This window comes from Hippocampus zosterae, chromosome 6 (genome assembly GCF_025434085.1).
Source record: "Hippocampus zosterae strain Florida chromosome 6, ASM2543408v3, whole genome shotgun sequence".
Taxonomy (NCBI): domain Eukaryota; kingdom Metazoa; phylum Chordata; class Actinopteri; order Syngnathiformes; family Syngnathidae; genus Hippocampus; species Hippocampus zosterae.
In genome coordinates, this window is record NC_067456.1 from 13,775,683 (window position 1) to 13,788,563 (window position 12,881).

Below are 12,881 nucleotides of genomic sequence, written 5' to 3' on the forward strand. Positions count from 1 at the left end.
AAATCACCACTTCATTCTGTTTCACAACTGACTTTTTCTTATGGCCTCTATTCTATGATTTTGTTTTGTTCTAGTTCCCTTTTCTAATGGCATAAAAACGTAATCTATGTTGTGAATTTACCAAAATCTTTTTTGACTGAGTTATTGCAGTAATATATTCAAAATCAACTTTGCCAGATGAAATAACTTTGTAGCTGTTGACCGAAAAGCCAAAGCCAGGCAACAGAATTGTTTAAATCATCGTTGCGTCACTCCGTTGTCTTTTTTTTAACCATGCTCCTGTCTTTGCAGCATCCATCCATGGTCTATAACAGTGTGGTCGGACCAAATGCAAGCTTTCTTTTCCTCCTTCTTCTCTGAGTGTATTGGTAGGTTACAGATTTTTGTTGCATACCAACACCTACTGTTCTCCATCAGACACCTGACAGAAAGGGAGTCGGAGGTGATGTATCATTCAGCCCATTTACAGAACATACTTTTTTCCACTGTGATCTTCCAAAGAACCTGGAAAAGAACTAAAAACTATCCATATGCTACACCACAACAAACTCTTCGGTGGAGTTCTTCCCTGATATGCAGTGTGTATTGATTGATGTCTCTGAGGTATCAGGATGGCACCGTTGTATGTTGTCCATTTTCTGCTCCGCTTTATCTTCACAGGGGTTGCGAGGTGTGCTCGAGCCTATCCCAGCCATCTTTGGGCAGTAGGTGGGGTACACCCTGAACCAGTTGCCAGCCAATTGCAGGGCGCACAGAGACGAACAACCATCCGAGTTCACACTCACACCTCGGGACAATTTTGAGTGTTCAATCTACCTGCCATTCATGTTTTTGGAATGTGGGAGGAAACCAGCGTACCCAGAGAAAACCCACGCTGAACATGAAAACTCCACACAGGAAGGCCAGAGATGGAATTGATCCCGGGATCTCTGCACTGTGAGGTTGACACACTAACCACTGGGCCACGGGGCCACATTCTAATTGTCATCATTTCAAGTCAAGTCAAGTCAAGTCAACAGTATTTATAGAGCACTTTCAAACAGCCATCGCTGCATACAAAGTGCTGTACATGGAGCGATTTAACATATACAATAAACAGTAAGACGAATCAGTAATAAGTAATAAGTAATAAGGCGGTAGAAAGCACCAAGCAGTAAAAACAATAGCAAATCTAAGTCATGCTGAGTCAAACGCCAAAGAATACAAGTGAGTTTTGAGGAGGGATTTAAAGATGGGCAGCGAGGAGGCTTGCCGAATGTTCAGTGGGAGGTCATTCCAGAGAGATGGACCAGCAACAGAAAAGGCTCGATCCCCTCTGAGCCTCAGTTTAGTTCTTGGTACGTCTAGCAAAGACTGGTCCACAGACCTGAGGCGCCGGGCAGGGGTGTAGGGGCGTATGAGCTCAGAGAGGTAAGGTGGCGCGAGATTATTCAGAGATTTGAAAACAAAGAGGAGGATCTTAAAAATAATTTCAGAGTTAGATGGATATGGTTTGACTTTGTTGATATACCGTCTTAGTATGGCCACTTCTTGGGTGAGTAGCAATGACCCTGACTGTCTGTCTTTCATGTTTTTGCGAGGTATTGTTCACACTGGGCTATGTGTATACCTTCAATCTTGCCAAATCGATTAGACTCCTGGTTGGTTGACATCGGACTGTGGTTTGCTCAGAGTAGGTATGTGAGATACGCGGACATACAGTACAGTACATTCTATATTTAATGAGGGCACCCGCTCACATTGTCTGCTGCCACACCAGCAAACAGCAGTGACAACACTCTGGTCACTCATTGCAGCTTCCTATTCTGCACAGAAATGTCTTCTTGCGACTTGTGAGCATGCCACATTTAAAGGGAATGAGAGGAGCCACTTTGATTGGATATCCGAGTTCACGCCCACAACGGTGCAAACTGACATTTATTGAATCTGCCAGTTTGTGAAATTACGAAAACCCTAACGCGCCAAGTCTCAGATTGACTCAACTTGGTGTGCTGCGCTGGACACCAAAATGGAATCCTAAGTCTTACATATTTCAGTATATTTTAAGTCTATCTGAAGAGCTCTTCTCCAAAACATGTCAGATTTTATTCTCCGACGAGGCTCATGTAGGAATAGTTGTTATGATTGCATTATTGTCAATGTTATGTGTTCTGTTGTATTATTATGTATTGTGTTATTATTATTTTAAGATATGTTCTGTAAAGCGCTTTGCTATAGCTGCAGCCGCTATATAAATAAAGATTTATTGTATTGTATCACGTTGGATTGTGTTGAATTACATTGTATTGTATTGTGTTTAGACTGCGTAATCTTTTCTCCGTGAATGAATGGTTTTCATGTGATAAAAAGTTTGAATTTGCTGGTCTGTGAAAATAAATAACATTTTCTCACAATAAGCCAAATGGATTTATAGGATATGAAATGAGCTCTCCAGCTGTTACAATACTTTTGATCCCCTAAAATGTGCTGTTTCATTACTGTGTCCGGCTGTCTGGCTTTCTTGTATGTGCAACATTTTCAAATGTAAACTGAATATCAATTAAATCTGAAATATTGATTTGTTTTTTTTTACCTGAACAGTTTCTTTCTTCTTTTTTTTTTTACAGCAACCACCAACCCTGTCCCAATACTTTTGGAGGGAAGTATACAATGAATTCTTCATATTTTGTAAAAACAAGACTAAAAGATAGACAATGGGGTGCTGAAACGTCCAACAAAAAGTGCATTGAGATGATTTTGTAACTTGTTGTGATTTGCTATTTTATTAACTGAACAGAATTTACCTGAATTGAACTGGACAGAATTGGAGGTTTCCTGGTCCACCGCCTCTTGAATCAAACCTGTACCTGTACCCACTTTTGACAATCAATAGAAGCACAACACGAACCCACAAAGTCCATCATTAAAAATGCATCTTGACTGATTTTAAGTGGTGGAGGGTGGGGGGTGGAGTGCGGGAGTATAATTTCTTCCTCTTGGATAATGGAAACGTATGTGTTCTTTAAACTCAATCCCAACTGCTGGAACAACCCAAACGTGACGTCACAGGAGAAAGTGACCAGTGATGTAAATGAAAAGTGGCAAATGAAATTTCAAAGCAATAGTGTGCCTCGACTCAGTGAGCATGAGGCTGCATCGATCAGTGTGAGAAGTGTGTGAGAGGCGCGCGCACCCTCCACGCTCGGTTCTCCATTCGCACCACTGCCTCCTTTGCCTCTTTTGGACCTTGAATAGACCTCTTTTGGACCCAGATTGGACTTCTTTTTGACCACTAACACAAGGTAGGGATGGGCAATTTAGGCTTTAAGTACACTCAGTGAGTACATTTTCCTCAGAGAGCCAGCCATATAAAGTACTTCTCTTACAGGATTTATTTTTCCACGTTGTTCCATTTTCATCTCTTGTGTGTTTTCCTTTTTCTCACACATCTTTTCATCCTACAACTAAATAATTACATGTAGGGGCGTAAACATTCTCATATGTCAGAGCTGCTTCATTAGTAAGAAATCAAATAAACATTAGTACTTTGGAAGTGGTGCAATACATTCAAACGAGTACAAACTAAATGCTATTGTTAATAAAACTAACAAGATAATATTAGATTGACGTAAACAGATTATTTATAAGAATTATGCCACAAGAAAAGGCTATTAAGGATATTTCATATATATATATATATATATATATATATATATATAGAGAGAGAGAGAGAGAGAGAGAGAGAGAGAGAGAGAGAGAGAGAGAGAGAGAGAGAGAGAGAGAGAGAGAGAGAGAGAGAGAGATATTATTAGCTTGATAGATGTGTGTGTGTGTTGGCATGGTGTTTGACTGGTCAAGATGTCCGCCTGAAGTTTGCATGGTTTCATCGTGCCTGTGTAGGTTTTTTTCTGGTAGGTTGAATGGACGCTCCAAATTGTCCCAAGGTGTGATTGTGAGTGTGCGCCCTGCGATTGGCTGGCAACCATTTCAGAGTGTCCCCCACCTGCTGGGTTTTAAAATTGCACAGTGATTTTAAAACTGGACCGGAAAATCACTGCTGTTGTTGAATCCCGTTTTTTTCATGTGAGGCCGTTGGTTAAGATGAAGCCTTTTCTGCCTCAACAGCACTTCGAAACAGTTATCCATGAATTTGTTATTTTACTGTAGTTACTGATGACTGTAATGCATTCTATTTTGGAGTCAGCCTGTCCTCGCTCAAGCATCTCCAAATGGCTGAGAATGCAGCTGTAAGAAGGAGCACATCACTCCAATTCCAGGCTCCCTTCACTGCCTCCCTGAACATTTTAAATTAAAGTTCATTTTAAGACACTTTTTTTGTTTTCAAATCTTTAAATCTTGCACCATCTTACCTCTCTGAGCAGAGCACTCCTACACGCCCTATGCCTCAGGTCTGCGATCCAGGTGCGACTGTAGGTACTGAGGACTAAGCGGACAACCTTCGCTGTTGCTGTTCCTTCCATATGGCTGACCTTCTGTTAAATGTTAGACAAGCCCCCCCCCCCCATGCCCATTTTTAAAATTAAGATAAGATAAGATAAGATATCCTTTATTTGTCCCACAATGGGGAAATTAATCTCAAGACACATTTTTATGTTTTGGCTTTGAACTCAATATGAAATTCGGCATTATTTTATGGTGTCTGCTGCATATGTGTTCGTATTAATCGATTGACCAATTGATTAATTGTTAATCATTTTGCATTGATAGAAAATACATATTAATTTCCGAGTCTGCCATTTACTTCTCTCAAAAGAATAGATAGGTGGTGAAAATGTGACAGTCAGATGTACTGTAAACAATTGAAATCCTGAAAGCATGATTGTCATTGCTCCAGTGCATTTCTCACAGCGGCAATGACAGCACAATGTTGCCAATTTCGCTATCTTGGGAGAGCAGAACACTTCCTGAGTGTCCAATCAGACACCTTCTGCTCACAGCAAAAGGAGATACATTTGCACAGTAACTAGATGTTGCTGTGATGTACCGGTATTCTGAATGAGGCGGCACGGTGGATGACTGGTTTACACGTCGGGGTCACAGTGCAGAGGCCATGGGTTTGTGGCCGGCTCTGGCCCGTCTATGTGGAGTTTGAATGTTCTCTCCATGCCTGCGTTGGTATTCTCAAAGTCCTTCGGTTTCCTACCACATTTGATTGTCTAAATTGTCCGTAGGTGTGACTGTGAGCATGAATGGTTGCTCATCTGTTTGTGCGCAACGATTGGCTGGCGCCCAGTTCGGGATGCCTACCACCCAATGAGAGTTATTTTAACTCATTCACATACGTCTCTCCAGATAACGACTCACATCAGTTCTGAAGCTCTGCGTATGTTTCCTTGTCCATTTGCATTGAAACATGCATTTTAGTAATCATAAACTAACTCCTAGGGTGACATCTACCCATTGGGATGGAGGATCCCGAGCTCACGTCACCATCACCTGTGCCCCATGAGATGAACGACACGGGTGGGATTTTCGAAGTGGCGCTCCAAAATGTCTCGTCGGAGCGCAAACCTCAGTTTGAGGGTGTGGAGCTGCTGCAGTCCTTCAAGGTGCTCATCATTCCCTGCTACACCGTGGTGGCCCTGGTCGGTGTCATCGGCAACTACCTGCTCCTGTATGTCATCTGCTGCACTCGCAAGATGCACAATGTTACCAACTTCTTCATCGGGAACCTGGCCTTCTCCGACATGCTCATGTGCTCCACGTGCATCCCCTTCACACTGGCCTATGCCCTCAACCCACACGGGTGGGTGTTTGGCCGCTTCATGTGTTACTTGATCTATCTCATCCAGCCGGTGACTGTGTACGTGTCAGTTTTCACCCTCACCGCCATCGGGGTAGATAGGTGAGTCACACTGAGCGACGGTATTTGTGGTGGGTGCTGTTTACATGCATACATCCAGCGTGAGAGACTCAGTTTGGCGATAGCTTGTTTTAGACAAGCAAATAATGCAATAGCTTAGTGAAAAATTTCACACACAATTAATGATCACCTGGCAAAGGGAATTGATCTAAAAATCGCAGTGGCAGATTTTAGCTGGAAAAAATGTCTTTGGAGCGACAACCAATTACACATCTTAATGTGTGGGATGTAGAAAAAAAACATGGAGCAATGTATATCCTAACCTTTGTGGTAGTCATTCACTGCGCCAAGGCAGCAGTTCTGAATTTTTGGAGCGCAACCGACTATTTATGATTTATTTATGATTTATGATTGTGTTACCTGAAGGAATGTATTGTACTGCATTATTATCCAGACCAGGCCGCACAGCGGTATGCTGGTTAGCATGTCCACCTCACAGTGCAGAGGCAATGCGTTGAATTACAGGCCCCGGATTTCTTATGTGGCATTTGCATGTTCTCCCCCGTCCCTGCATGGCTTTTCTCTGGGTATTCTGGTTTCCTCCTACATTCCCAAAACACGCATGCTAAGTTTGATTGAATGCTCTAAATTATCCCAAAGTGTGATTGTGACCACCAATGATTGTTTGTTTATGTGTGCCCTCCAATTGGCTGGCAATCCAGTTTCGGGTGTACCCCACCTACTGTCCGATGATGGCTGGGATTGGCTCCAGCACACCTGTGACCCTCGTGAGGATAAGCGAATCAGTTAATGGAGAAAGGATGGATGGACACTATGCTAAACTGTGCTGGACTTGACAGCAAAAGTTACATTTTATTAAGTGTTTAATTGAAAACATTGATGGGGTTGGATCGCTAAATAAACAAATAAATAAATAAAACAATATTTGAAATGTGGTCCAACATTCTGAACCAGTGAAACCCTATCATATGGGACTATTGCACCAATATTGGGCCTTCAATCTCTATGAATTGGGGTTTATCAATTAATTATTTTAAGGTTGTTTTTATTGTATATTTTTTAATAATAATTGGGAAAGGTTCAGTCACATGAGACCACCCACAATGACCAAAAGAAAGGGCTGTAGAAGGCATGCTTATGACCCGTGGCGGAATGAGACTTTTACCCGTGGGGTGGCTACGGGATAGCCAAGGCTGTCATAATGTGTCTGGAAAAAACAAACAAACTCGGAAACACGTTATCAACAATCAACATGCATTTTTATACTGATTAAAATTTGCATATGCACTTGCTCCAAATAGATGAATTATCATGTAGTCCTCCTACAGTACAGCTGCTATAATGCATGCGCGCGCACAAACACACAGACACACACACACAGACATTATCATGACATGCGCAAAACTGAATGCCATCATGTCATCCAATACACATGAAGTACCAAATACTCATGCTCTGTTTTGATGAATCATTTACTTTGTTTGTAACAAAGTAAATGATTCATCATTTGTTTGTAATGAAGTAAATGATTGTTTAGTTTTTTTGGCTGAGTGTTTGAGGTCACATATGACACTTCTGTGGAGGAAGCATCAGTCCAGTTGCCACTCAGTGAAAGTGTGGATGAGAATGAATGAGTGTCTGTCTCATATGTGCCACGTGAATGACTGGGAACCAATCCAGCAGTGTGGTAAGCTGAGATAAGCTTCAACTTTGTGAGATGCTATACAATAGTGGTCCCCAAACTTTTTCCTGTGAGGACCATATACAGTAACTTTCGCTTCTCTGATGGGGGTGCCGGGGTCAGTTTGTAACACAAAAGTGTGACTGCAGGAGTACCTAGACGTAAAAATTTATTGTTTCCCAGAAACCCACACAAAATCAAATAACTTTTTTTGATACACTCACGGTATTAAAGACGTCTTTCTTCTCGGGACACACCACCTCCGCGACAGTATTCATGCATTTCTTGACAAACTCTTCTTACCGCTGCTTGCTATCAGTTGAGGTATTAAAGACGTCTTTCTTCTCGGGACACACCACCTCCGCGACAGTATTCATGCATTTCTTGACAAACTCTTCTTACCGCTGCTTGCTATCAGTTGAGCAAACCGAAAGCTAGCCCGAACAGATGGCTGGTTCAGCTGAGCTTTGCGTACAAATGTATTTTGCTGAGCTAACGTTCCTCTTTTTAGCATTGACAGTTTGTCTGCTCTCATTTGCCCGTGCAAAAAAAATCGTAGTGTCTCCACAGATTGTATTCTTTGAATACCGCCACCGACAGATGAGACAGACAATCTTTTCTTTGCATTGAAAAAAAAAAATAGTTTCTCCATTTTGGGTTAAATTTCCTGTATTCTGAATATTTTTTTTTCTCTTACCTCACCTTTTCCATGATTACGTTCTGTTTGAGAGGGACGGGTTTAGGATTTTTTTTTCTGGGGTTGCCAGATAATGGCACAGACCGCAGAAGGATGGAACAAATGTCACGTTATACTGTATGTGTTTATGAAATTGTTACGAGCTAATAGTTAATCATGAAAATAGTTCATAACTAAGGAATATTTTATTGCAAAAGCCGAATTTTATGATACAATACAAATATACATAGATGAAAAATAAATCAAAAGACTAGGTATTGTTCAGGGGGGCCGGACCAAATGTGGAGGCGGGCCGAATCCGGCCCGCGGGCCGTAGTTTGGTGACCAATGCTATACAGGATAAGTAGTATGGATTGCACTAGATGCAGTTTGCAATGGTGTAGAACTGTGCTGCTTGCTAATGAAAGCTAAGACACACACACGCGCGCGCACACACACACACACGAAGAGGACCACTTCATCTTGTATTCTGCCTCTTAGCATAGGATTGACTTGAGCTCCTGTGTGACCTTGGAGAGGAATCAGGATAAGTGGCATAAGGTGGATAAATGGTTGATTTGGATAGCATTGCACGTGTGTGGAGAAAAAAACATGTTCATGTGGGGGAAATTTAAGGACTTTTTCTTCCGTGTGCTTGACAACAAATTCTTTCATTATCACTTGACCTTGACAACAGCATCTGAGTTGAGTGGAATACAATGTGAATTTTCAAACAGCTGAGAGAACACGAGTGAAAGCTCATAGGAGAGATGGCGAGATGGAATGATTGGAAGCTTAGATCAGCGGGTCTGCTGACGATTCAAAATAGTGATACGGATTGGAAATCATCATATCGCGCACACAGTGGTGGCACATTAGGCTGCACTGCGTCAGTAAACTGGTGGGCAGCAGGTCTGGATGATGATATGTTGGCGTATGTTAGAATGTATCCAATGGACAGCCCTGGGTCAGTGAGGTACAGTTCTACCTTTGAGACCAGAATAGAGGTCTATCTTACCGTGTCTCCCAAACCTTATTGAACTGAGCCGTATAGTTTACAAAAATATATGCCAGAGCCTATCCCAGCTGTCTTTGGGCAGTAGGCAGCGTACACCCCAAACTGGTTACCAGCTAATCGCAAGGCACACGTAGACAAACAGACATTCGCATGCACAATCACACCGAGGGACAATTGAGAGTGTTCCATTAACCTGCTATGCCTGTTTTTGGAATATGGGAGGAAACGAGTACCCGGAGAAAAGCCATGTAGGAATGCGGTGAACTTGCAAACACTACACAGGAAGTCCATAGCCAGAATCGAATCCTGGACCTCTGCACCGTGCCACTCTGATGCATTATTTGGAAAATATAAACTTTTCAGACCAATTAAGTGAAATTAGATCATGTCCAGCGGCACAACGGATAATTTCTCATTGAAGACTGCTGTGCCATGGCACAGTGGTTGGCAATCACTCTTTTACTGTATCGTGGGAGATAGGGACCAAACCTGGTCACGTGTATGAAAAACTAATTGAAGGACCCCAATTTTGATTCATTTTTCAGTCACATAGGATACATAAACAGAACATACTTGCATTAAATATTAGTATGGCACCTTAAGTGACAATACTATAGAAGAAACAAAATACCCACACCGAAAAATTTCCCATGCCTATATCAATATTTTATATTATCCCAAATAGTTTAATATAATTATGAAACCATCTTAGACTACCCCAAAAAATAAATGACTTACAGATTTATTAAAAAATGCATGCATGAATATGCGGCAAAGGGGCAAAGCCTGATAACTCGTACCCAAAATACAAAACGTGTCTAACTCAAGACATGTCATTTCAACAGTGGCGGGCCGTGCATTTCAACCTTAGGCCTTCAGTGACGTCGTATACATTAACACAATACAGTATAGGCTCATCAAGCAGCACTTAATTTCAGGAGCATTTAAAACCATCAAGTATGCATTCACAATTAAGAGCAGGAGACCAAATTTATAGATATTGTAAACCAACCAAACAATAACAAAACAAACTATTCTTTGAAAATAAAGTTAACAGATCATTTGCATTTTGAAAATCGGCGATACAACAGCAAATAACTGAAAATCTTGAGCAGCTGAGATTGAACGAACTTTCGTGCACGAAGTTGACTACAATGCGGCATTATAAATTGTAGGTGAGCAGATTTATTTGATACATTTTCATATCTTTGTCATTTTATTTCGTTACCATTAATTTAAAACTAACGAAATAAAATGACAAGAAGAAATGTAAAAAAAAATCATTTACTCACCAATGTAGTGCCTGTTCACTGAACTGCACATCTAGGCGAGTGTCCCCAAACGTTTTTAAACGCACCGTAGTTTGTAAGTGGCCAGCCGTGCTCTGATGTTTCCTTGCTGGCTTGGTAACACAATTTAAATGGGTAAATCCAGTGTGGCTCCAAACACCAAATCGGTCCGTTGCAAGCAATCGTCATTCCCAGCAGTACAATTTGCAGCGTTTCTCAGAGGCTGTGAGCCACGGGTACCGTTCATAATTGCTCATCTGAAAATGACGGACAAACCCTTTTCCTTGCTGGGACAGGCTAGCTAGCGCAGGAGTTAGGTGACCTCTTCGCACAATATCCAGCTTTTCGTGGAAGGTCCGTCTTGAAAAATGTGTGGAAAGTAGTTCTGCAACCAGATCAACGTCTTCTTCTTCAGCCATTTTGGGTTAAAATGCAGTGATAGCTTCCTCTAGCAGGCGCTAATCCAATCACCAAATGCGCACATCCAGTCTCGATGTAAAGCATTCTCGCTGGCCCCGGTGCGCAGACTCATGATCTGATTGGCTATTGCAACCTTGACTGTGCCTGTTCATTTACAGAGCACAGGCGCCTGCTCTGTTTAATCCGAAAACCCGAGCAAGTTTCATTTACCTGGCAACACAAGTTATCTGAAATATGATTGGTTAAAATTTCTACCATAATAAATAAGTTATTTATCGAGTGGCTTTCAATGTTATTTTAAATAACACTATTTTAAATAACATTGAAAAAATAGTGTTTTAAATAACACTATTTTAAATAACATTGAAAGCCACTCGACTAAGTGGAAATAATATGATGTAAAGAATACAGAGAATAATTTTGTTTACATATTTATGAAAATAAAACAACATGAATTAAATTTATGTTATTGAATGAATGTTTAGGCCACCAGAGAAGGCCTTGCTGGTCCTGAGGGTCCGCCACTGCATTTCAACATTGTTCCTTTACAGCAGGGGTCTCAAGCTCCAGTCTTCGAGGGCTGCTTTCCTGCATGTTTTCCATCTCTCCCTGCTACAACACACTTGATTCAAATGATCAGCTCATTGGCAAGCTTTGCCAGAGCCTCATAATGATCCTGGCCCTGGAGGACCAGAGTTGGGGACCCCCGCTTTACAGCAACACATATCAAAGTCCCCTTTAAGAGAAAAGCCATCCTACTTTGTAACTACTTTCTAAAAATAGGGGGATTTGTCTACTAGCCAGTGCTTTGACTGCATCTGCAAAAAAATACTTAGAGAACAGTGACTTGATAGGGTAACCATTCTCTTCCTTTTTATTACAGTATATGTTGAGTCGACCAAGGCTTATTATCTTCTTACCCTAATAGGTACTATGCCACGGTGCATCCTCTGAAGAAGCGCATCTCAATCTTGGCATGCACCTACCTACTGTGTGCTATCTGGTTACTGTCGTGTGCTCTGGTGGCTCCCGCTGTTGCACACACCTACCATGTGGAGTTCCGAAATGAGGGCTTCACCATCTGCGAGGAATTCTGGATGGGTCAGGAGGGGCAGCGTCTGGCCTACGCCTATGGCACTCTCTTCATCACCTACGTGCTGCCTCTTTCTGCCCTCAGCATCTCTTACCTGTGCATCTCTATCAAACTGAGAAACTGTGTCGTTCCAGGCTTCCACACTCAGAGCCAGGCCGAGGCCCAGCGCCTGCGCAAACGTAAGACCTTCCGCCTGGTGAGCCTGGTGGTGGCCGCTTTTGGCATATGCTGGATGCCCATCAGTGTGTTTAACGTGTTGCGTGACATTGACATCCACCTGATAGATAAGCGCTACTTCCTGCTCATTCAGTTGCTCTGTCACTTGTGTGCCATGAGTTCATCTTGCTGTAACCCATTCCTCTACGCTTGGCTCCATGACCGCTTTCGTGCCGAGCTCCGTAAAATGATGGTCTGCCACCGGCGCATTGGCATTGCTGCTAACAACGGCGCCACCGCCAGTGTCGTGCTGTGAAAGAGCCTTCAAAAATAATTCAAGTGAGACAAATCACTTTGGGGAAGGAACTATTTTTTTTTTTTTGCCTCTGTTCCATCTTTATAAAATGCATACTTATACAGCATGTTTGTACATTATTTTGCAATGTGATAGTGTTGTAAAGAGGTGGATTAGGTCACTGAAGGCCCATGTCGGAAACTCACTGGCCGTCACCGAGGTCTGGCTAATTCATCACATTATAATAAGTTCAATTTTGTTTTTCTTCTAATCTTATTTTAATGTGTGGTCCATGAATGCATGGCTTAACACTGCCCCCAAGAGGCCAAGGCTCAACATTTTTGACTCAGCATCCCCTTTCAACATCGTACAGGTATACTACAACAGGACCCTGCAGTCCTGTCACAACTCAAATGTTGGAAGGCATAT

The 12,881-nt window shown here is 42.0% G+C and overlaps 1 protein-coding gene across 1 annotated transcript; it reads left to right on the forward strand.

Moving 5' to 3' along the window:
• The first annotated feature begins 3,092 nt into the window (after window positions 1–3,092).
• On the forward strand, window positions 3,093–12,692 carry LOC127601930 (prolactin-releasing peptide receptor-like). The gene is made up of 3 exons (XM_052067649.1): window positions 3,093–3,281; window positions 5,386–5,845; window positions 11,837–12,692. Exons 2-3 carry the CDS (start codon window positions 5,406–5,408, stop codon window positions 12,471–12,473), a joined length of 1,077 nt encoding a protein of 358 aa, XP_051923609.1. The 5' UTR covers window positions 3,093–3,281; window positions 5,386–5,405; the 3' UTR covers window positions 12,474–12,692.
• Window positions 12,693–12,881: the final 189 nt, after the last annotated feature.

Coding starts and splice junctions, on each gene's coding strand:
- LOC127601930 (XM_052067649.1), top strand. CDS start 5,406: ATGGAGGATCCCGAGCTCACGTCACCATCACCTGTGCCCCATGAGATG. Junction 5,846..11,836: donor ACCGCCATCGGGGTAGATAG/GTGAGTCACACT, acceptor TTACCCTAATAG/GTACTATGCCACGGTGCATC.